Source organism: Mauremys reevesii, unplaced genomic scaffold (assembly GCF_016161935.1).
Source record: "Mauremys reevesii isolate NIE-2019 unplaced genomic scaffold, ASM1616193v1 Contig66, whole genome shotgun sequence".
In the NCBI taxonomy this organism is placed as follows: Eukaryota; Metazoa; Chordata; order Testudines; family Geoemydidae; genus Mauremys; species Mauremys reevesii.
Genome location: NW_024100880.1, coordinates 157,512 through 183,312, shown reverse-complemented (window position 1 = coordinate 183,312; position 25,801 = coordinate 157,512). Strand labels below are relative to the sequence as shown.

Genomic DNA, 25,801 nt, shown 5'->3' with positions numbered 1-25,801 from the left:
GCAGCCAGTTTGGGAGAGCAGGAGCCAGTGCTCAGTTCAGAGTTGTGATGCTGATAAACCAAGGGCCAACTCTGGCCAAAGCCATAGACATCAACTAAGAACTGACAAACTCTCAGCTGGGAGCCAGACCAGCTGACTGGTATTTTAGTATCATTCGAAGGAGATGTTCAGTGTATAAGAATGTGTTCAGTATTTAAACTTCATGAAAATCTGGTGGGATGCAGCATGTGTTGTTTTCACTTATCTGTGCCCTGTTCTAACGTAATAGCAAACATATGCAGTGTATATGCCTCTGTAAGGAAGTAATTCATCAAACAAGAAAGAAGCTGCCTGTAATGCAAATTAAGAACTCTGACAGGGCCGGATTTACACCTTACGCACCCCTAGGCACAGCATCTTCAGCGCCCCTCTCCCCACCCAGAGATGCCTCTACAGACCCCCCCCCATAACTGTACAGCACCCTGCACATCACCACCCTCCCTTGAAAGGGGAAGGAGCAGCAGGGCTCTCAGCTCAGCATGGCTCAGGGAAGGATGACCCCAACATCCTGGCAGCCACAGACACTGACTTTATTTCTCCCGGTAGATGCTCCTCCCCCCACCCACTCCAATGGGGCCCACCCTGGCAAGTGATCGGTGGCCAGCCCCAGGGCCAGGAACCTCAATGGCTGGTGGGTGCTGAGCACCACCTATTTTTTTTCTGTGGGTGCTTGAGTCCTGGAGCACCCATGGAGGCAACGCCTGTGATGGCAGCTGGGAGCTGCCTCCCACCTGTCAGCATTGCTCCGTGTTTCAGGCAAGCTCTGCAGAGCAGCAAGGAGGAGCCATAGACAGAGCTACCACCACAGGAGGCTACGGGAAGGTTTTGGGGCTGGCTCCCATTCGCAGCCCTGACAGTGAATGATGCCCAGGCGCCCTGCACACACAGCCCCAGGGAGTGCAGGGGGGCCAGAGAGCAGAGTGGGGACCAAGCGGCTGCCCTGTAGGGAGGGAGAACAGCCAGGGTGTTAGGGGTCATCCTCCCCCAGCTGGGGTGAGCTGGTTTGAGAGCTAGACAGGACATAGGGACTGTGAGGAGCTTAGTGTGATCTTATTGCTTATTCCAGGGGTGGGGAACCATTTTTGTAAGAGAAGCCATTGACCCACTGAAAAAATAAATGGTGGGCCACACACATTCAACTCACCTGCCCATGGGTGCATGACGGCTTTGGGCTTCTCCCCACAGTGGGATGAGCCAGCGCTTGTAGCTCCAGCCCTGGGGGTGGGGGCGCTGAGTTTCAGGGCTTCCCCCCTACAGGGATGCGAGCTGGCGCTCCTGGCTCCAGGCCCACAGGAGGATGCCCAGGCTTGGGGCTTCCTACCTGCGGCAGGATGAGCCAGTGCTCGCAGCGACAGCCCTGCGGGCAGGAAGCCCTGAGCCGTGCTGCCCCCCCATGGGGCTCGAGCCACGAGTGCTGGCTTGCCCTGCTGCAGGGGAAAGCCCCGAACATTGGTGTCCTCCCCCACCAGTGGGTGAGCTGATCATGTGTGGCCCATGGGCCAGATGAAAATGAGCAAGGGGCCGGATCCAGCCCTCAGGCTGTAGGTTCCCCACTCCTGACTTATACCCTGATATGAATATGTTTCAAGTTCTTTACTATGTATAACGACACTCATCAACCCTAAGAAGTCGTGTAGGTTCTAAATGTGAATGTGGCTCATGAGGCATTAACTATGTCAGTGGTTCTCAGACTATTCACAATCCAGCCCTTGATTTCTCCAAGGAAATAAATGTGTGGGGAGGGGGGACACAATCAAGACAGTGATCAGAAAGGGATAGAAATTCCTCTACATGATGGGTGAGGAGAGATTAAATGCAGTCTCCATCTGAGCAACTAGGGAGAGGCATGAATTTTTGTATACACTGAAGACTGATTTTTAAATCTGATATCATCTCACACACATTGGCAAAGGAGAAGAAGGGAGTTAGAAAGTCAAGAGACACTAAAAAAACACAATTGGATTTTTTTTTTTAAAATGTCATGATTTCAGGGGTCTAACTCATGATTTTTGACGTCTTCATGTTGGCAGTGCTGGATTGTTGTTGTTGTTTGTCTAAAGGGAGCTGGCTGTTACTTACTGTAGTTTCTGTAGTTTGCAGTTTGGATGTTTTAGACCCTTACACAGCAGCCGCACTCCAGCATCTCCCAGTTTACCCCACAGGTTCAGCTCTGTCAGCCTCTGGCTGGTTCTGAGAACAGGGGCGAGATCCTTGCAGCCAGGGGATGTGATACCGCAGTACCCCAAGCTGCAAGAGAGAGAAAGGCAGAGAAGGAGGATCATGATATGAATGGGGCTCGTCACGGCTGCTCTGACAGGTGACCCCATCCACTAGCCCCTCTGTCTGACCAATCAGTATCGCGAATGAGCCAGAAAAACTTCGACAGACTCTTTCCCAAGCCCCACCTCTTCTTCCAGTGAGAAACAAACAGTGGGTGGGACTTTCTGTCTAAACTCCACCCCTTGCCCTTCACCAATCAACAGTGCGAATGGCCTAGACACTTCAAACCTCTGTCACTGAGTAATGAGAAATAAGATTTGGGGTAAGACTCTGTGGAGGCCAGGAAATATTTAATAAAAACTCCTTCCTAAGCACCGCCCCTCACTCTTTCCATTGTCCAACCACAATTCAGAAAGGTAAAAAGTTGCACCTATCCAGCTCTCAACTAATCAGGCTGGACTTGCCACTGATCAGCCCCGCAATGGTACAGCCCAATCAGAGCAGCCCCATCGCTACACGGAGACTGTAGGGGAGCCCACTCCCCAGGCAGCTGGACCAGGCTCAGAGCAGGAGGAGCTGGGAGATCCTGCCCCTCCGCGCCCCCAGCACTGGCTCTGCTGTTCCCCTACAGGATGCAGACGTCTCCTGTCTCTGTCCCCAGCTCTGACCATCAGGCATGGTGAGCGGAGGCAGCCGGGAGGCCCAGCACAGGCAGCATCACACCCACCTTCCACTGAGACCAGGGAGCAAAGTGGGGGAGACAAAGAGAAAAAGATCCCTATGGCAGGGGGTTACCCAGGGTCCGGGGAGGGAAGAGCCCCTGAAAGGAGGGAGACTGTGTGACCCTGGTGGCAGGGCCTGTTCCAGAGTCTCTGTAGGGATTATAAAAGCAGAAGTTCTGCTGGTTTCTGCAACCCCCCTACAGAGTCTGGGCTCCTGATGGAGCTGCCAGCCAGCTGAATGGGTAACCATGGCAGCAGACTGGCTATGACCAGGTGCACTTCAAGGACCACCTGCAAGTATGGCTGTCCTTTGTCTTCCTTCGAGGCCTCACAATGAGCCCCCTGCACAGCCAAATATGATCCCATCCCCACCTGCTAAATCTTGCACATGCTTTGAGACACCTTCCATCAGAGCTGTCACCTGCATGGCCTCCTTCATCACCTCATTTGCCTTAAAATATTGTTACTCTGCCCAATGGGAAGGTGACGGCACCCCCGGTGTGCAACCTGTGACTGTGGGACTGCTGTGTCCCTTTTACTCTCTATTCTGTGCTGTCTCTCACAATGCCATACTGGTGGCAAGCAGCAAACCCCTCCAGGTGCTGTTACCACTCAGTACAACCGCATGTGGAGCCCCATATCCAGGTAGGTTGCGTGAATGCTCCTACAGCCACTCATGATCACAGAGAAAGGGTCCACGAGTCGTACCTTAGGAATATACCATCTTGCACTGCTCAAGACCCTTTCTTGAGAAATGAAAGTTTATTAATTGGAAATTAAATGGAAATTGCACATACACCAGCCTTTGTAACCTGAGCAGATTTACGAGCACTTCAGTCAAACTCACTGGTAAGGATAAACATTAAACTAAATTTATTGATTACAAACGGTCGATTTTAAGTGATTAGAAGTGATAGGCAAAAAGTCAGAATTAGTTACTAAAGAAAACAAAACAAGTGCACAGTCTTAATCTTAAACCTGTAAGACACTAGGCAGTGTTTAGAGTAAGCAGTTTTCTCACCCCACTGGATGTTACTGGATGTTACGGTTCATAAGACACCGAGAACTAGTATCTGGGCACTTCCCAAACCCACAGCATATTTTAGTGACAACCATACAACACAATTCTCATAACTTTATATTCATTAGTGATGTACAAATTTAGATGGAACAGTGGGTTTCAGCAGATCATAACCTTTCCCATGATACCTTACATGGCCTGCTTTACATGCAATATCCAGTGATGAGCTCCCAAGGATCTTCTGTGGCACTTCAGCGGCGGGTTTTTTTTCCACTCAATCCGGGTTTTTGGCGGCATTTCGCCAGCAGGTCCTTCAAATGAAGGTCCCACTGCCAAAGTGCTGCCGAAGACCCAGTAGGGAACCACCTGGTGAACCTGGTGAGTACAGTACAAGCCCCATGTGCCCGTCTCCACCCCCCCACCCACCCACCTGACCCCAACCCATGTCCTGCCCCAGACTGCCCCCCTCAGAACCCGCAGGTTTCTCCCCCCCAGGGTAGCATCAGCAGCCCGGGCTCAGGGGGCTATTTAAAGGGCCAGGGCTCCCTGTCTTTACCACCCCGGTCCTTTAAATAGCTGCGGGAGCCCTGGGGAAGCGGAGGGGCTTTGGCGACTATTTAAAGAACCAGGGCGGCAGAGGCAGCTGGAGCCCCCCCCCATCCCAGGACTCTGGGGGCTATTTAAAGGGTTGGGGCTCCCCTGCTTCTACTGCCCCAGCCCTTTAAATAGCTGCTGGAGCCCTGAAGTAGTAGCGTGGCTCTGACGGCTATTTAAAGGGCCAGGGCAGTAGAAGCAGCGGGACCCCCGGACTTTTTAAATAGCCCCCAGAGCCCTACAGCCCTACCCCAGGGCTCCAGCAGTGGGGCTCTGGTGGCAATTTAAAGGGCCTGGGGCATGTCATTACTTTTATAATTTATGCTCAGGTAAGGGAGAAAATCCCTGCAAACATTCATTTTTAGGAGGGGGTTTGAGAGACTTGACATTTTAGTGAAAGGAGTTCTTGAGATGTTCAAGTTTGGAAACACTGGATTAATGGGATGGGAAGGAGACCAGGAGCTGGAAATATTGGTTCAGGGGCTACATGTTGCAGGGAATGTTTGTATAGAGGGTGGAGGAGAGAGATACACCAGTCTTCTCTCATGTGCTAAAAGTTATGTAACAACCATGTAATAAAATTGTCAAGGTTTTGGGACATAAAGCATGGAAGAGATTTCTCTCACTGGCCCTGTTAGCAGCTGCTCATTGTAAACTTTCAAAGTACAACCATGTCATAAACAGATTGTGAAGGGTTAACATTTCACCTGTAAAGTGAAACCTGTAAAGAGCACCAATCAGGAGGCAGAATGTTTTGACTCCGGGTGGAGGAAACCTTTTGTCGTGTGTGTTTTTTTCGTCTCTCTCCCTCTCCTGGCTGGGTGGCTTAAGGTTCTGAGGAAATCCTTTTATTTCCAGACTTGTTAGTCTTCGGTTTCTAATGTGTGAGTATAGGAAAAACAATATAGGCTTTTATATTTGTTTGGTATTTGCACGTGTGTAATGCTAAGATATTTTACTTGATATTTCTGGGTAAGGCTAATTATTCATTGCTCATAAGTTTACGGACCCTATATTTGTCATCTTGATATAGTGATTATTTCTATGTCTTTCTATTTCTTTTTTTCTTATTAAAAGTTTTCTTTTTATAATCTGATTTCTTGGGTTTCTTTTTCTCTCTCTCGCTGGTTAACGCTGAGAGGGGGAAGGGAGAGGGGAAAGAAAAGGTGGGGGGGGAAATGGTTTATTTCTCCTAGGTGTAAGAACTCCATGGATTTGGGGCTCTTGGGATCCCCAAGGATTTTGGGGAAGGACTGTGTCCCAATACACGTACATTATTGGGTGGTGGCAGCAAAGTAATGTCTAGGCTGGTAATTAAGCTTAGAAGTATATGATAACTCCCAATTGTTGGACTCTAAAGTTCAGATTTGGGAAATTCGGTTATTACAAACCACTATCCCTTTTCCACTATTACAAAATGTATGGGAGGCAGGGGAGCACTGAGGGATCACAAAGCAACCATGCATCCTAGTAGAAAGACGATTGGACTGGGACTATTCCTAGCTCTGCCACTGGCGCTGAGTGAGCTTGGGTTAGTCATTTCACCTCCCTGCGCCTCGATTTCCCATCTGTGAAATGGGGATAAATGATGTCAAGATCTTTGAGTGCTACTGAGGAAAAGCACCATATAAAAGCTAGGTCCTTTGACTATTACCTAGCCACAACAGCATAGCAGCTGCAAACCTAAGTGACAACCACAACTGTCTAAATGACGACTAACTCCTACCAAACATTTCTCTGTTTAAAAAACTAGTAATTTAAGTAGCAAGTAACTTAGATAATACAGAGTTAAGGCTGCCTGGTGATAGCTTGTGCCCTTCCAGAACACTTGAGTTCGGCAAAACTCAAACTTCTGAAAACAAGAAACGCAGAGTTATGGTAAATGCCCCCGCAACCTTAACTCTGCCCTCTTTGACCAATGGCTCAATACACCCATAACACACATAGTTGCATTCTTCCTTTTCATCATGATGCAGAGGCTCTACCTGCACTTGCCTTACACTGAAACACTGCACCTCCGCTTCTGCCAGAATACCACACTTGTAAAGTTTACACATGCATACAGGATACCCCCCAACCTTATACCTTCCCCATACCCATCATTCAATCTACAGACTGCACTCATATTCCCCACTTCACTACTGACAATACCCATGTGTCAAGAAGATCCCAGTGCCCTGCTACTGACACGACCTACTCAGTTTTGTACTGAAATGATGGAACCTCAAGGTACACATACATCTCTTTCCTTTGATAATGCACAAAGGGACTCAGACTTAAATCCCCTCATATCACAATCCCAGCTCTGCCAAGCAACTAGGCAACCTTAACTCTGTGTTAATGAAGAGTTTTGCCATTTAATTTAGACTGTAGGATCTTCAGGGCAGAGACTGTCTATATGTATTGTGCTCCTTCTTCTGAAGCCAGTCTCCAATTCTGACTTCGGTCTTACCCCTCTGTCGAGCAATAGTAAGTGTCTAGGACTTTGCAGATCAGAGGAGAAATCAGTGACAAGGAGTCTGGGTGCACTCTAAGTGTACCTGTAACTCTCCTGCTGCTCACTAAGCTCCCTCTCTCCCAAAGCTGCCTTTACACAAAACCCTGAATAACCTAAACACTGAATGTTTCCCCAAGACTGAAACTTGCTTATATCCTAAACAAAAAGAACTTGGACACATGTAACAGCTCCACCTGGGGGCACCTTCCATAATATGTCCAGTGCCTAGCACAGTGAGGCGCTGATCTCAGCGAAGGCATTTTACCACTACTACAATTCATTAATAAATAATTTTATTAAACTTCATGTTACTCAGGTTTGAAGGAAAGGCACTGTATATCTGGGGTGAAGCTTGGGTTATGAGAAATTAAAAGTCTTTGTGTAGCAGGGTGGACCCCTGCTCCGGCCCTGAAGGGGTTAAAAACTCCCCTGGGAAGGGGCAAAGGCTCGAGAGAGCAGCTTAAAAGCTGGGCTGAATGGGGAAGTGGCTGCAGCTGGGCCACACCCCCAATCAGGCCACAGCTGGCCCCGATAAAAGGCCAGGGAAGCCAGAAGCCCAGACAGTCTCTCTGTGCCTTCAGAGAGAGAAGGGCCTAGCTGCAGGGAGCTAGAGACTAGGTACCTGAGTGAAGCAGGGCTGGGGAAAGGCTGAGGCACTGGAGAGCTCTAGCCTGGAAAGCCCCAGGCTGCGGCCTAGCAGTGGGCCAACAGGTACTGGGGGTTGCAGAGGGCAGCCCAGGGGTAGGCCAAGGCAGCAGGTCCAAACCCCTTTGCCAGTGATGAGTTGGCTGATACTGCAGTCTGCCCCAGGGCGTGGGGCTAGACAATGACTGGCAGTAGCCACTACTGAGGCGAAGTGGGGATAGTAGGGTGGGGGTTCCCCTGGGAAGGGGAAACTCAGTTAAAGGTTAAAAGGGCACCGGGTCCAGGGAGGGACATGGAAGGCCAGAAGACAGGCGGATCACCGGTCTGCAGAGGGTGCTCCAGTGCTGGAAAACGAGCTAATTCCCGGAGTCACCAGCAGGAGGCGCTGCAGGGGTGAGTCCGACCCGTCTACACTTGGTTATAAAGTTGACGAGATACATAGGGTACATGACATGCATTGTTCCAGATTAATGTGTGAGAGTTTTTAAAAGTGGTAGGGAATAAGTGTTCTCAGGTATGTTGTTTTGGGCCTCGCGATTGAACACATCCTTGAAGTAGGAAAAGAGTGTCTCAGACGGGATAGCGCAGAAGGGGTAGACCTATGTTCTTTTTGTCTTTCAGAAAATCAGAGAAAACTGATGCCAGCTGAAAAGCAATCAACATTCCATGCATTTACTGGCACAATGGGAACTATGTTCTGTGTTTTGTCCTGTGGCCAGAATTCTTGTGTTTAATATTTTCATAGGACAGTCTAGTTCAAAATCAAATAGAAGGGTTAAATCAAAATGCAGATACTTGTTTTATTCAACTTGAAATACAAAGTTTTTTGATAATATCAGGAAAATGTGATATACTGAAGTCTAATACATTTGCTTAAGTAAGAAAAATAAACTTCATTGGCCAGATCTTTGAATTGAAAAATATGTTGTTAAAATTTATACACAAACAGCCTTTGGAAGCAAGGACATGAAAGATTAACCCACTCCCCATATTGCACAGGGGATCCTTCTGGCTACCTCAGATTTCTAGCCAGAGGGCTGGGGAGGGAAGGAAGACACCAGAGATTGTACCAAGTGGACTCCTCAAATTGGGTGTGCTTGTCCTGGCTTGTTGCTCCAAAGCTCTGTAATAAAGTTATTTTACTGGAAGGGTGTTTGTGGCACACATTGAATAATAAGACTAAAGTACTGTATAATGGCAATGTGTATGTGTTCATTGTTGGGAAAAGGTGTATGAGTGAAGAGTGGAAGTTTTCTTTGTAGGTTAAAATAAGCCAAGAAAGGGAGAAGCTCAGTCCAAAGATAAGACACTGGCCCCATTCAAGGACACTGCTCCCAGCTAAGACTTGGCTGACAACCAAGAAAAGGGGAGGAGGGGAGGGGAATGTGCCCAAGCAGCTGTAAAATCTGCAAAACAGTGCCAGGCATTTTACTCACAGGTAAAAGAGGCCCTACCCAAAGACCCTAGCTGCCTTGCCATTCATTGAAACCAGGAGACTGAGTCTACGTAAGGTCCATCAACGAAAGACCACTCTGACTCCATGATGGAAAGGCCCTTACCAAGTTTTGCCAACTACCAACATTGCTGTGAAGTGCCAAGGAGCCATGCTTTTTACTGCAAAAAGGCCCCTCCACCTCAAGATGACCCTCCGACTGCTGATCAGCCTGTCCCTCCTTTTGGTATTTCTTTTCCTCCTTCTTGACAGCAGGAGAAAAGGACAAGGTGATGTGCTGGTAACCTCTCCCTTGTCCATTGACAGAGCTAACCTGGATTCAGTATTTGGTACAGAAACCAAAGCACTCTAGGGTGACGTGCTTGTAATCTCTTCCCTGTATGATGCTGAGCCATGATTGCTTCCGGAAAGAAGAAGAAAATACTTGCTCCTCTGAAATTGCCAAAGTCCAGGAATTCCTGACTACAAAAGACATTAAGAACTGACCCTGGTGAAGAAACAAAGAATTATACACTGGCAGGAAGAAACTTGTGGGACGCATGTTTGGTAATGTGGTATTGATTGGATTTTGAGGTTTATTCTACAGGCTGCGCCCTGTGTTTTTGGATAAGTACCTTCAGCATGTATTGCCCTCCTTAAGTGAATTTTAACTGACAAATACCAAAGGCACCTTGTTGCCACTGCCCTTGCCATGTCCTCCATTACACTATTACCCCTGTAATACATCCAAATACAGACAATGCCATATATCTGATAAAACCCAATGGCCAAGGCCTTCACACTTTAGTGATTTATTTAAATATTGTTTGAAAAAAATATTTTTAAGGTTCAGAATAAGCGAACAATTGAGTGGAAAAGACTGGTCAGAGGAGATAAAAGTATATGACATCACTACAAATGAGCTTCAAGAATTTGAAATTAAGGTTTGAAAATGGGGTTGATATACTACAGACCCCTGGAATGGCCATTATATCAGGGGAAGGGGTCCTTATTATTTTGGTTACCCAATTAGTAAATAATCAGACTCATACTCAGAGAGTGTGTTCTGCTATTGGAAATTTTATTTGTACTGAAATGATCCCAGTAACTAATAATTTAACCTGTACCATGTTACAGTATATCCCTTCCTATGCTATTAATGTTAATGCCTCTCTAAACTACCTGAGAATATTTAAATAATAGTTGTGGTATAATGCTATCCCCAAGACAGATGTACTAAGACATCAAATAACAATAATTAGTGCCCCATTAGGGACTGTAAAATTTACCCTGCCCCTATCCAGCTTTCAAATCACTTTCATGTATCCAAATTGCTCAAAGGGGGCTGCTATTTGGCTAGCAGAGCAAAGGACATGGGTCTCCTCTAGAAAGAAAAGAGATTTAGCTGGACACTTGTGGGATGGTGCAAATAGTGCAGCAGCAATTTGGAATATTCTTAAGGGCCAACAACATGATGAGAAATTAGAGCAACTAGAAAAGGCCACTCGTCTTATTACTGGAGCACAGCTGACCCAGGTGCAAGCTGGAGTTGGTGAATTACATGTTATTTCTGCCCTTAGTTCAATGACCCAGGAGCTGTTGACAGAGATGGTAGTAAAATCACTGAGGCAAAAAGGGAATTGCAGTGGGATCTAGCATGTTTGGAGATTCAGAATTTCCTGAATGATCAGCTGATGGCCATTCGGAGTGATCTCAAGCATCAGACATGGCCTAGTGCCCTTACAGTGCTTCAGGAGTGCCATCTGATTTGTGACACGGAGATATACTTGGAGATTTTCAGGATGTATGTGCAAGTACTTGTAGTGCTCCTTCCAAGCATACAGGCTGATAGGAGGGGTGTCGGCTCCCATATTCCGAATCCTGCCGGGTCCGTGGGGAGGAGGCATGTGATATTGGATAATTCACCATGATATCTGGGAGATTAGACCACCTGGTAATGCCTAGCCGATTTGTTGTTAGTGCTCCTGGAATAACACGTGATATTTGGATTGGAATAGGGAATCAGTGGATATTTGGTCCTTGGAACCCTCGCAGATTTAGTGTGTAAGGAAACTGAAACAAGGGAAGTTGTCACAATGTTTAACAGAGTTTGTTGGGAAGGTATGGGACAAGGAACTACCCTGATAAGATAGTTACTGTTCCAAGCTAATGATACCTGCGTATATATGAAGGCCACCACTTTGCTAGATATGCATTTTAATCTCACCATGACCACAGGAAATTACATTATTTATTGGCCTGTAGACAAAGCCCTACCACTTTAATACCTGACCGATTTCAGAATTTGTGTTTACTCCTACCAGATGTTCAAAAAAATTCTGATTTACAAGGTCAAATCCATGTGCTTCAGAATATATATCAAATTGAAAATCATGCTTTCCATATAGCCTATAGAGTGTTTACTTTGTGTACTAATTATGAAGTGATGTGCTATCTAATTAAGGCAGTGAAACTACCCCAGCATATTATTACAATGGGGACATTAATGCTTGTATTGTTTTTGTTTAGTCTAGGAATGTGTTGTTGTTGTGATAAGTGTAATAACAAAAATGCCTTTCATGTTTATTATAATCACGCATTATCATTATATCTAGCTAAGATGTATAGGGCTAGTCCTGATCCTTTTATGCTAGAAACAGAAACACAAGGCATGATGTAACTGGAGGTTTAAGAACGTTGGTTGTGCTAAAGACAAGCACAAAAGGGGGGAATGTGGAAACAGGGTTAAAGAATTTAAATATAGGCCTCTCAGTTGTAAGAAACAGAGCAACTGTCATGCAAGTCTTAGCCAAATATTGTGAGACCTGTAGAAGCAGGGCTCATGTCAGAAGCAAGTAAGAAACAGTAGAGTCAGTGTGACCCAGCTTTGAGATAGCGATGTTTTCAGAAGAGAAGTGAGAAAATACAGGAATGAGCAGGACATAACAAACAAACTGCAGATGTTTTTAATTAGCGCATGCCACTAAAATGTATAAATGCTTGTGTGATATTGCTTGTACTTTGAAGAAACTGAGGCAGAGATACTCTGTCAGCTGTGTTCTTCCCTTGCAATTGCATGTCCTGAATAAAGCGGTCTCTGATTTCCAACCTGAGAGTGGAGTTTATTTCTTCCACAGGAACAAACACATGGAACATCTGTTTACCAAATCAATACTGCATTTGGTGCTCAACAGGGAGATGCACAGAGCCCGTTCATGGGTAAATTGTGGAAGAGGTTCTATAAAAGGGCCAAATTTGGTAGCTCACTGGCTGAAGTGTTTGGTTTCCAGTTGAAGATTTGGTGAAAGACCTCCTCATGCACATTTGTTTCTATTGTAAACTAAAAAAATCCCTGTCACACAAACTTAAATCTTTGTTTTTAGTCTTTACTTGAAAGTGGTTACATAAACAAGCAATTCCTGCAGAAATACACCTACGGTCATGTTCTGCTTTGGCTCATGCCTCACACCTGATATTGAATGTAAGCAGGGTGCAGAAAAATAGATGTTTCTTTTAATAAAAGAATCACAGACATTGTCTGATTTTTTTTATTGGTCAGATTAATTTAAATTGGATTTTTCATTTAAATTAAATCTATTTTGCTTTTAAAAATATTTAAAATTAAATAAGAAATTATAACATCATGTGTTAAAGCATAAACTATAATCTGTATGTAAATTATTTAAATTAAATAAAAATGATATGCAAGAAGTCTGTGTTTGCTGATAAGCTGGTGGAAGTCACCAGCTGAGCACCTGGAAGCCCTGAGAACACCAGCTCGAGATAGGGATCGGTTTCTGGCTCGCCACTGCACAGCTGGAACCTCTGGAAGTCCTGGCTCCCTACCTCTACGGCTCCTGGCTCAGTCACTGTCCCCAGGGCTTCTAGGTTCTCAAGGCTTCTAGATTCATGGCTCACCATGAATCCGCTAGGGCTGATGGGGAGCCAGGAGTCTAGAAGTCCGGGGAGCCATGGCTGAGCTAAAAGAGTGGTTTTCAACCTTTTTGTCTCAGGACCCATTTGTAAACCTTGATGGCCTGTCACGACATAATAAGTAGCTTTAGTGCAAAATGTCTGGCTTATGAAATATTTTTAACCCATGATATAGAATATACATGTTAACGTAATACTTGCTAAATACAGCACTTAAGTATTTGTTATATAAATCCTAAGTTCTGAGCACTGCAACCTGACAGAATGTGTCAAAGGGTTGAATGGGAGGCCCTGACCTGAGGGTGGTGGAGGGGAATCATGTCCTGGCCCTGGGGAGTGGGTAGAGTTCACCATGCATTTAACCCACAGCAGCAGCTCCTGCAGCTTCAGTCCTGCAGGGCTGGCTAGGTCCCGGATCTGGGTGTTGCGACCTGGTGCATGAGGTCACAGTGCCACTCACTCAGATTTGAGTGAGCTCCCTGTCATGACAGAAAGGCAGTTGGGCCAAAGCAGTGGTAAAATTTTGACTGTTTTAAGGATAGATCAAGTCTTCAGGGACAACTATTTAGAGAGTAACTGACAATCAGTACAATGGGAGGCGGTGTATGAGAGATAGGTCCCCTGCACTTCTCCTTCCCGTGTGCGTGTGTTAATCAGAGAGAGATCACCGAATTGGGCTTTGCCTTGTCTTGAAAGAGAATGGCAACCCCTGCGTTTGCAATGGAAGCACAACTCAGAAAACCTCCCCTCTGCAATCAGGAAGCCTGTCAGTCTGGTTGCCTGCATTTGTGTGTATCTCTTGCAAAAACAAAATATTTATCTTTTTCTGGGACAGAAACTCAAAAAAAGACCTATGTTTTTATAGTCCCTGTGCACACTGACATTCAGAGAGCCACATGCAATATTATCCTTCAGACCAGAAAAAATAAGAAAAAGATAGAAACAGGACCCTGCCCCCTGCAAAAAAAAAAAAAAAACAAAAAACCCCTACTAAGTGTTCCTATATCCGCTAATCCGCAATATTTCAATTGGTCAAAGAGAGACGTGCTTTGGTCATCACTTTATTCAGTCTATATCGCTTCTGTATGTCAAATTCACACACACAGACACATCTCATAGCATACTGAGCAGTCAGATAACAAAAACAGATGAAGTTCAGGAAACCAATCTGCCACTTCTACAGCACGTTTCCCCTTAGTCTTATCCAGAAACCTGTCATAGCCTCCGGGGTGTATCCCCCCTTCAGGGAGTTCAGGTCCCAAAGAATCCATGAGTTTTTCATCCCACACTCTGAGACTCAGAGTCACTAATGACCTCGAGGAGGGGGAACCTCAGAGAGACCAGAGGGAGTGGGCTGCTGGGACCGAGGGGCAAAACTAATACCTAAGAATTCCCCATGCCTCCAACCAAAGACTCACCCTCAGCAGCACCCACAGCCATGTGCTCCCCCACTGCACTGACTAAACTAATCCACTGGGGCCTTCAGTGGCTGTTTTTTTATCCCAGAGTTTTGCCAACAAGCCAGAATCCACAGCCAAAGCCATGGAAACCACAGCGACAGGCTCAGCCTCCATTTCTCAGACAGGATCAGGCTGCGAGTCCACTGAACCAGGAGCCACAGAACCAGTAATACAATCTCCCCTGGGGGGGGAAGGGGTCACTAACCCCCTCCCCTCAATAACCAACATTCCCAGAGATATCTTGAGCCTGGTGGCACTCAGTCTCTGTCGCAGCCACCCCACCCTGTGCTTTACTCTCAGAACCCCCCACATTCCTAGGCACAGGGTCACCAGGGGCACTGATTGACTTAATGTGTCAGACTCCCACAACGAAAACAGGCCACGTCCTCAGTAGCAACAAACATGATGTTGTGTCACTCTCCAATCCGATACTTCATGGACACTTTAAATACTTTGGAAGCACAGCTTAATATCATATAGAGCTGCTGATGAAAGGAGAAGACATGCTGAACTTCTGGGCTTTACAGCCAAATGGAATCCTCCTAATAGAGCTAGTGATCGTACCATAACTCATCAGGTCTCTGGCCAGCTGCTCATTTCCTAAAAATGGAGGGACATTAGAAAGAGCAACTGTAATAGCAGATGTTGAGAGGGGCACAACAGGGATATAAACACCCTAATCCCCTTCCCCTCCACAACCACCTGCTCAAAGAGGCTATGTGTAGCAACAAACAACACAGCCTTGCTCATGTGGGAGACAATACATCATATTCTTAAACCCAGTGACCTTCCCCACAGCTAGAACATGCTCCTCCACAGAGGCAGAGTTTGGAGGCAAAATCCAAACCCCGTAGCCACACATTAAACCCTCACACTCTGCAACAAACTGCAGTCATTGTCCCCCTGGGCCCTCAACCGGCCATCCCAGTCCAGAGGGTGCACAAAAGCCTGCTAAGACAAAAGGAATCCTGACATAAACCCAGAACTACCAAAAAATAATGACACACACAGAATTTTCCCCCCAAAACACAGACAACAGCAAAGCACACTCACTCTCAACCTCCATCCTAAACAATCCCACAGTCCTCAGTGAGAGAGATCCTCCTGTACTTCGTGTGTGTGTGTGTGTGTGTGTGTGTGTGTGTGTGTGTGTGTGTGTGTGTGTGTGTGTGAGATAAATGTCCATGCATGTGTGATCCCGGAGCACTGCTCATGTTTGGCCTGGCTACTCCCCATCATGACCACAAATCTCCTCCCTTAAATTAATTTGAAACTATTGGTCACTGTGCTCGTAAGCCTCTTATGGGGTTTTCCAGCTCCTGAAGCTCCAGTCTGAGCCTCTAGGGGGCCCTATCAAAAGCGACTGCAGCTAAAATGGCTACCAGTGCTCTTGGACCCTGTGCTCAGCATGCCTGGAGTCAGGACTAAGAACAGAAGAAACAAGGAGCCCTGGGTGGGCCTAGTTTGAGAGGCTTCTGCACGGGGTGACCCGGACAGTCCGTCCATCAGTCCAGTGACAAGCCAGGGCTGCACATCCCCCAACAGCAAGTTTACAGGGAAAAGGGCAGCCTGACAGAGAGAGAGAGGGTTTACAATTGGAAGCTGGGAGAGAGACAGCGCAGATCAGGGAGCCCCTGCTAAATTCCCACTACCCCGAAAAGGAGTTTGTATTACTCTGAGACTGTGGCTTCAAGAATATGGCAGCTCCAGCACTGCAGTGACCAGCATCCAGAGAGGAGAGAGAGAGAGAGATCTTACCCAGCACAGGTTACCAAGAGCCGGCCAAGATCCCAAGGGATTCTAGTGAACATGGACGGAGTCAGGAGAGGAGCCTGACCTACCAAGGCATGAATTAAAAGGCAACTTTTGTTTTATCAGCCACCACCATAGAGCTGCAACACTCCATCTCAGGACATGTGACCTCAGGAGCACCAACCACCTTGGGAATGTGCTGGTTGGGAGCTGGGATAAGAGGAGTTTGTGAACTTTGAGTGCAGGAAATTGGGTTAATAATGTTTCTTAATTATTAGATAATCTCAACCTCTTCCTTCCCCAGATACTATTTTCCTGTGAACAATACCGTTCACCTTTCTGTTATAGTGTTATTTTTGGTGTCATTCATTTGCTGAGGCTTATTTTATTTACTCTATTGTCCCTTGTATACTGGGCTTTACACTTCTTTACAGATTGAAGTATTATCATGGCTTTATCAAAGGACAGTCACCCTGTGCACTGGGCTTAGTGCAGAGTCTCTTTGAGTGGAGATACCAGGAGCCAAAAAAGAAAAAGAAGCCAGAACCTGATCCGTGCAAAGAGTGGAGAGAAAATACCCCAAATATCAGTGATAGCAAGTGTCTGGGAGAGAAAAGAGAGGAGGGGTTACATACTATTATAATAAAAACAAGTTTTAAAACCGAAAGACATGTTTAAAAGAAAACCCGAAGAAAACTTAAAAGAAAGATAATGTAGCTAAAAGTTGTTTTGTTAAGTTTGTCAGAGATCCAAGTGGAGTCTTCCGTGAGCATTTAAAACAACAATAACTTCAGTCACAGCCTGAAGTAAAAGTAGAAAAGGCTTTTCATGCTGGTTCCTATGTTGTTTGAAAGTGACTCACAGAGCCTGAGTCCTCATTTAACAGTTAGGTCCAAAGTTTTCATTTCAAAGCCTGACAAAAAAGATGGTGTCAATTTGCATGGAACAGAAATTTAAAAAAAAAATTCAATTTAGAAATGAAGGAACTTTTTGTTTCAGCCCTCTCAACCCAAATGAAATATCTTGCATTAAGCTGCATTTTCCTGTTGTTGTGCATTGCCTCCTGCAATTGTAGTATGCAGCCATTCTCCCCTATGCCCAAGATTCCTGCATTGACAAGGTCTCCCATGATGCAGCCTCAATCCACCCATGATGCATCACATGCATTGATTAGAGGAGAGTCTACACTGCACTGTGGGAGACGTAGACCTCCAGGGAGTCTAGCTCATAGAAGAATGAAGACCTGAGGTATAACTCCCATAAGGCAATGTGCTAATAATGAAATGTTTTGGGTCAGTTCAACAAAAAAAGTTCTGATTTGGGCTGAGCAAACCCAAAACAAACAAAAAAATCATTTTGAATTTTCTTATGAAAAATCAAAATATTTATGCAAAATCAAAATATTCTCACACAAAGTTTCTATTTTGTGGAAGCTGCGTTTTCCTTCAGGATATCATTCCAGTGGTAAGTTCTTGACCAGCTCTTGACAATAGTCTCTGCATAAGCCATTAGCTGCCAGAGCAAATTCTTCTTTAAGTATTGGAGCATAAAATGTGACAAATTCAGTTATTGCTACAGACCTGCAGGTCTAATGCCTTGGGAAGGAACTGAATACTTGCAGGTGCACTGAGCAGGGGGAACCTGCATTAGATGTTAGTTTATTGGCTAAGAAAAGGAAATGAGAGCAACTGAGAAGTTAAAGCAGGTAAAATATATTAACAGGTGAGTCACAGTTTGTAAATCCAGATTGTGGTTGTGATGTAATAAACTGCCAGTGTCCTAAAAGTCTTTTCAGGGTACCCAGATTGCCTCTAGGGATCTCATTTTTGCATCTGATTTCCTTGTAAGAGTCCAAACAGTCAGAGATAAAGGATCATTCCCTGAATCCACATTTATAGTTTCTTCTGTCAGAAAATAGCCTGACAGCTTCTACCCACATGGGCTTTTCCTCTGATGACAGGAAGTGCAGAATGCCTTTAGAGTCTCTTATGTACAATGGTCATTATATAGAATGGCCAGTTGCTTTGAAATTAGCATTTCACAAGGCTTTTTTTAAATAAATGAAATATAAAATCCCTCTGACTAAGAAACTTCTGAGAGATTTGTTGTACAACACCACCACCAATCGTATTTCTCTGTGTTCTTTTTATAAGCATGTTAGTGGGAATAATGAACTGATAACTAAGGATTATAAGTATATGTAAACCTTGATGGCCTGTCACAACATATGTAATAAGAAATTTGTGTGATTTGCATTGTTTTCTGGTATAGTTTCTGCACCCCAGTGCTGGTCTATGTTAACCAATTCCAAGACTGCATGTGTTCTTAGTGTTCGGTAAATGCCTAGTGTATTTACATATATGGTTCTGGGGGAATTAAACTATTGATCAGTTAAGAGCCCCACATGTCCTGATCTGAGAGATACTGTTCAAGGTAAAAGCTGACCTGAAAAGAATGTAGCATTAAAATTAGTTTGCAAACGCTCATTGGCTAAATGCATTTCAAATTAGCTAATCTAGTTTGTTAAATTTCAGGTTTAAAATCTAATCAGCCCCCTGGCAATTTTATAAAATAGCCCCACATTGACACTAACAGCTGTGGGCTATGCTTGAATTGTATGGCATTGGGCCAATGTCCTTTGCATGTGCAGCAATTTAATCTCTATTATTAATTAATTTGCAATGGGCTTCTTCTCCCCCGGTGCCTGGGCTGCAGGGGGTTGTGGCGAGGGAGAGAGGCCGAAGGAATGGGAAACTGAAACAAAGTGTTCTTATGGTTACTGTCTCTGCTCCAGGGTAAACAGGCACTGCTGTGTTAAGAGATTTTTTGATTTTAGGTAATGTGGTTTAGCCTCATTCCTTCCAATACCCCTGATGTTACAATATATATTGTACCAGTATGGTTCTCTGGTAGGGGCACTAGGGATTATTCCCCTGGCCGGCCATCTACAATTACTTTGTCATGCTGCTGTGAGGCTGGTCATTTTTTTGTTTCTTGTCTGAGCCTGTGAAAGGTTGTTTTGGAAACGGGTAATATAAAGCAAAGTCAGGTTGTGAGCAACAGGCAGGCCCTGCTCATAGAATCAGGCAAGCATAGGACTGATATTGCTAGGCACAGACACTCACACAGGCACATTCCAGAAAGGCGGTACCAGAACACCTCGACTCCAGAAAACTCCCCATAGATAACAAGAACATACTGACCCATCCTAAGGATAAAGTCAGGATGACAGCATGACACATAGGGATGTCATGATTGAAGACCATGTACAAGGAAATGGGCGGCACCTTGATATGTCAAAGGGTGGCACCCTGATACGTCAGGAGTGAGGTATAACTTGTTTGTAATTGTGTATAAAAATGTATCCCAGAGGGGCTGTCTTTGTCCAGCTTAGGGGGCACTGGAAAATCCCGGCAATGAGTGAGCTTAGTCCATTGTCAGGGGGCACATATTTGTAGTAAATCCTGTAGTCTACTGGAAACTATTACTGTGCTTCATTTGCCAATAAACCTGGCTGGGTGCCTTTGTACGTTATCTGATTCTGTGGTCATTGGGGGTTCTCTTGGGGTCTGCTGTGCCAGCTATCTATGCAGAGTGAGGGCAGCACACAGAAGGAGTACACACATTCAGCCGAACGGTTATCAACATTTGACAGGGTGACATCTGACAACAATAGGAAGTATTGCCAGTTGCAGGAGTTCAAAAGTCAGACTTCATGATCCCAAAATCATGATTAAAATTAATGCTTTTGTGTTGCTTTTTCTTAGTCAGCTAGTTCCTGAATGTGTAGGTTACACATGGTTCACATTTTTAATCTTTTCTCCACAATCATGAGGGCTGAGAAACATTATAAATAAATTTTAAGCCGAAATTCTAAATTATTCACGACTCCAGGAGCTAAGGCCCCAAAAATCAAAGTATTGTAATCACCACAATAAAATGGAGGGTGATGCTTTGCAAAGTGGATTGTGTGATATGGCTTCCAGCACTTAAGTTTCATGAACATATATGGTCAAAAATCAATAGAGCTAGAATACACCCCAGACACAACAGCCAGCATATGTCTCTCAATGGGAAGTGGTGTGTTTAGCTAGTGCTTTTGAAGCATATGCCACAATATAGTCATCACCCATGAGGACAACCCTCACCCATGACCAATCAATTGCAATTTTGGGCTCTACTTTAATTACAAGTTAGTTCAGTACTAGTGCCCAGTGACAAAATTTTTTTAAAATTCCTTAAAGCTTCTCTCTCATATATATCATCCCTAGGCCATCCTCTAGTGCCCTCAGGAGACATTCTGAGTAGAACACTCATTTGTGAGAAGTTAAGGCTGAATTTGCTGAGACATTTTAACATGCTGTCATAGGATGCACTGTCCCTTTAAGGGAGCTACCAGGTTCAGCTCTGTGATCTTGGTTTCTACCCTGAATGGGGGCTTCTGGTAGCTGTAATCCGGAGGGATGCCCAAGTGGTACTCTGGTTAAATAGCTCTGCCTTAATAACCTTAACCATATAAAAGAGACATGTCCATTAAAAAAAGGCACAATTCTGAAGTCAAGAAACACAAGAATGAATATAGCTCCATGCACAAGAAAGCCTGGTTGTGCAGTTAAAGCCCTGGATGAGAACTCACGAGATCTGTGTTCACTTCCTGGCTCTATCATACACTACCTGTGTGACCTTGGGAAAGTCATTCCATCTTTCTGGGTCTCATTTTTTCATCTAAAAAATGGGACTAATATTTCCTTCCACTTGACTTTGTCCTGGAATGAGATGGCCACACAGCATAAAGGACTGTCTCCTCTTTCAGGGATCTCAGCCCAACACCAAACTCCCAAGCAGAAACCTGCCTCCAGAATAGACTGTAATCAAGGCACAATGCAGACAGCAAACTCTCTGGCAGCTTGCCTAGTTCCCTCCTTCCCAAAACTGCACAACCCGTGTCACCCCACGACTAAACCTTGCTTACGTGCTAAAAAAGAACTTGGAAGACTACAAGAGAACTGCCTGGTGACACCTAACAACACACTGAGGCCTTAATCGTGGCTGGGGCACTTAAGCAACACTGTAATACACTAATTAAATGACAAATCTTGTTTAATTCAGAGTTAAGGCTGCCCAGTGATAGCTTATGCCCTTCTCACACTTCAGAAAACCAGGAAATACAAAGTGAAGGCAAACACCCACACAACCTTAACTCTGCTCCCTTGGAGCTGACAATAGCCACTGGGTTTAAGTGCATGTCCTCCAGATGCATTCACTCCGTTAGTTGTAACTCTACTGAATAGTGGAGGAATAAGTCGAAGCAGCTGGGAAGAGCTGTGATTGTGATACAAGGAGCTCTGCCTCTGAGTCTTCCTCCTGTATATTCTCAAAAGAAAGAGGTGCATGTGAGCCATGAAGTTCCAGGCTGCATCATTCCAGTATAGAACTGTGGAGGTTGTGTCAGTAGCAGGACACTGGGTGGTATGGCAATTGTCAGTAGTGAGGTGGGATAGGAGAGTAGTCTGGGGATTTAATGATGGGTAGGGGAGAATATAGGTTGAGGAGGTAACCTGTGTGCAAGTCTGACAGGATTGTAAAGGGTATGAAGGGGTTGTTAAATTTTACAAGTGTGGCATTGTCTCAGGGGAGTAGGGTCAGTGTTTGAGTGTCAGTCAAGAGCAGGTAGCATCTGTCCATCAAATGAAATGCCGGATTGCACGTGTGTACGTTATGGGCATTCTGAGACATCACTCAGAGAGGGCAGAGTTAAGGTGGTGTGGGCATTTACCTTCATTTAATTTTTCCCACATATTTATATTTCATTCTCAGATTTCCACCCTGGGTGTTTCACCCCTCAAAATTGAAGGCTCAGACTGGTGTTAAATGGCCCATTCATTTAATCAGATGTTCGCGGCTGAAAGAGAAAACCCCATGGGGATGACTATAGTCTGAAAATTAGCTCAGATATGTGAACTGCTCCATTCATTTCGGTGGTTGTTCCCTTCCCTCTCCTCAGTGCCACAGAATTTCTGATATGTGCCAAGCGTATCAGTTCTTAGCTCCTCACCCCAGTCTCAGCACTGTGTTTTTGGTGCATGCTCTGAGCATGCCAGTTCTAAGCTAGTTGGCAGAGATTCCCCAGATCTTGGCTCACGTGGGGTAGGAAAATGAGCTCAGACACCCACAACAAGCGATCTCCTGTCACATGGCTCACATGAGGGCAGCAGGGATGGGGGAGGGCATATCGCTGTAGAGGGGCTGAGAAAACCCAGGTTGTGGCTCACACAAACTATTTTCCCCCGTGCCAACTGCACACTCTTCAGCTCCCATCTGTCTCCTTCCCATTCCTGCTAGACCCCCATGTCCTGAGCCTCAACCCCTCTTACCACCTACTCTTTCACCTCCAGTCTTCCTCCCCTCCTAATGAGCAGTTGCTTGTGTAGGTATTTTATTTTCAAACAATAGTTTCAGCACCTTCTGCATATTCTGCCCCACTCAGATTCTATTTCCCTTAAATTAAAATCCCCCTGTAACAGAGGTAGATTGGACCAATATGCCTGCTTCTTTTACTTCAGATTTCTGCCCTGGGTTGGATTTTGACTTGGACTCACAGTGGTATACAGATGCAGTTATCGTAACACATCCCCGGAAATATCCAGGTCCTGTGATGGGTGGTTTTCCAGATAGTGGCCTCTATCTCTACCGGCTGTTACTTACTACAGTCTCTGCAGTTTGCAGTTCGGGTGTTTCACCCCCTTACACAGCAGCCGCACTCCAGCATCTCCCAGATTATTACCACGCAGTTTCAGCTCTGTCAGGCTCTGGCTGGTTCTGAGAACAGGGGCGAGATCCCCACAGCCAGGGGCTGTGACACCGCAGTACCGCAAGCTGCAGGAGAGAGAAAGGCAGAGAAGGAGGATCATGATATGAATGGGGCTTGTCACAGCTGCTTTGACAGGTGGCCCGACCCACTAGCCCCTCTGCCTGAACAATCAGCATCGAGAATGAGCCAGAAATCCTGCGACAGACTCTGTCTCAAGACCCATCACTTATACAGGAAGTTCCACCTATTGTTTTTTTCCACTGGACAACTCCACCCATTGCCCCTTGCCTTTCACCAAGAAACAGTGAGAATAGCCCAGATACCTCAAACCTCTGCCACTGACCAATGTGGAATAAGGTTTGGGGTAAGACTCCTTTCTAAGCACCGCCTCCAATCCCTTTCCATTGGACAACCAGAATTCAGAAAGAGTAAAAAGTTGCCCTTTAAGTCCTGCCCACTCAGCTCCTGCCCAATCAGGTTAGTCTTGCCACTGATCAGCCCCGCAATGGTGCAACCCAATCAGAGCAGCGCCATCACTACAGGGAGGCTGTAGGGGGAGCCACCTCCCCAGGCAGCTGGGCCAGGTTCAGAGCAGGAGGAGCTGGGAGATCCTGCCCCTCCGCGCCCCCAGCACTGGCTCTGCTGTTCCCCTACAGGATGCAGACGTCTCCTGTCTCTGTCCCCAGCTCTGACCATCAGGCATGGTGAGAGGAGGCAGCTGGGAGGCCCAGCACAGGCAGCATCACACCCACCTTCCACTGAGACCAGGGAGCAAAGTGGGGGAGACAAAGAGAAAAAGATCCCTATGGCAGGGGGTTACCCAGGGTGTGGGGAAGGGAAGAGCCCCTGAAAGGAGGGCGACTGTGTGACCCTGGTGGCAGGGCCTGTTCCAGAGTCTCTGTAGGGATTATAAAAGCAGAAGTTCTGCTGGTTTCTGTAACCCACCTGTAGCGTCTGGGCTCCTGATGGAGCTGCCAGCTAGCTGAATGGGTAACCATGGCAGCAGACTGGCTATGACCATATGCACTTCAAGGAACACCCACAAGTATAGCTGTCCTTTGTCTTCCTTCGAGGCCTCACAATGAGCCCCCTGCACACCCAAACATGATCCCATCCCCACTGCTAAATCTTGCACACACCTCGAGACACCCCTTCCATCAGAGCTGTCACCTGCACGGCCTCCTTCATCACCTCATTTGCCTTAAAATATTGGTTACTCTGCCCAATGGGGAGGTGTGATGGGACCCTCAAGATGCAACCTGTGACTGTGGGACCACTGTGTCCCCTTTCTATTCAGGGTCGTCTCTCACAATGCCATACTGGTGGCAAGCAGCAAATCCCTTCTGGTGCTGTTACCATTCAGTACAACCACATGTGGAGCCCCATATCCAACTAGATTCCGTGAATGCTTCCAGAGCCACGCATGAATCACAGAGAAAGGCCTCAACCAAATCTCCCCAGCTCCATGAGTCGTACATTAGGAATATACCATCTTGCACTGCTCAAGACCCTTTCTTGAGAAATGCAAGTTTATTAACTGGAAATTAAATGGAAAGTGGACATACCCCAGCCTTTGTAACCTGAGCAGATTTACCAAGCACTTCAGTCAAACTCACTGGTAAGGATAAACATTAAACTAACTTTATTGATTACAAATGGTAGATTTTAAGTGATAGGTGTAGACGGGTCAGACCCACCCCTGCGGCACCTCCTGCTGGTGACTCCGGGGAATTAGCTCATTCCAGCCCTGGAGTGCCCTCTGCAGGCCAGTGATCCGCCTGTCCTCTAGCCCCCATGTCCCTCCCTGGACCCAGTGCCCTTTCACATGGGGTGCTGCCCCCAGCAGTAACCCCTTTCTCTTAAGGTCTCCCCTCCTTGGGGAACCCCCACCCTCTATCCCCACCTTGCCTCAGTTTATGGCTACTGCCAGTCATTGTCTAGCCCCACGTCCTGGGGCAGACTGCAGTATCAGCCTACTCATCACTGGCAAGGAGGGTTTGGACCTACTGCCTTGGCCTACCCCTGGGCTGCCCTCTGCATCCCCCAGTACCTGTCAGTCCTCTGCTAGGCCACAGCCTGGGGCTTTCCAGGCTAGAGCTCCCCAGCCTTGCTTCACTCAAGTATCCAGTCTCTAGCTCCATGCAGCCAGGCCCTTCTCTCTCTGTGCTTCTGGCTTCCCTGGCCTTCTTATAAGGCCCTGTTGCTCAGTTTGGGGTGTGGCCCCTGCTGCAGCCACTTCCTTAATCAGCCCAGCCTTGAGAGCAGCTGCTCTCAAGCCATGCCAGGCCGCTTTTAAACCCCTCAGGGCAGGAGCGGGGTCCACCCTTCTACAGGACCTGCTCTGTCTGCTTGGGCTGCCCTGCTGGCTGGAGTGCCCCCCCTTCTCTGGCTGCCTTGCTTGCTGGAGCCCCTTCTCCTTTCCTGGGCTGCTGCTGCTGGCTGGAGTGCTTCTTCCCAGGACTGCTGCTGCTGCAACTGCTGCTGAGTGAGTGAGGGGTGGGGGGGGCCTTGCTGGCCAGCCCCCACTCCCCCATCTCTGGAGGGAGAAGCCAGGACCCTACCACCACCACCACTACAGCTACCACCTGTGGGGGGTCCTTCCTGCCTAGCCACCAGGGCTGCTGGAGAAGGAGGAGCTGCTGCTGCTGCTGGAGCTGTGTTCGTCCCGGGGAGCT

The 25,801-nt window shown here is 46.4% G+C and overlaps 1 protein-coding gene across 1 annotated transcript in view; it reads right to left on the bottom strand.

Annotated features, from left to right (window-relative positions):
• The window catches only part of LOC120394565 (NACHT, LRR and PYD domains-containing protein 3-like), a 142,355-nt gene that overhangs the window by 1,708 nt on the left and 114,846 nt on the right, over nucleotides 1-25,801 (bottom strand). Inside the window, exons 13-14 of the mRNA XM_039518784.1 lie at nucleotides 23,021-23,191; nucleotides 2,119-2,286 (exon numbers count right to left, since the gene is read on the bottom strand). Coding sequence (XP_039374718.1) covers nucleotides 2,119-2,286; nucleotides 23,021-23,191 — 339 coding nt within the window. The remainder of the gene's footprint in view (nucleotides 1-2,118; nucleotides 2,287-23,020; nucleotides 23,192-25,801) is intronic.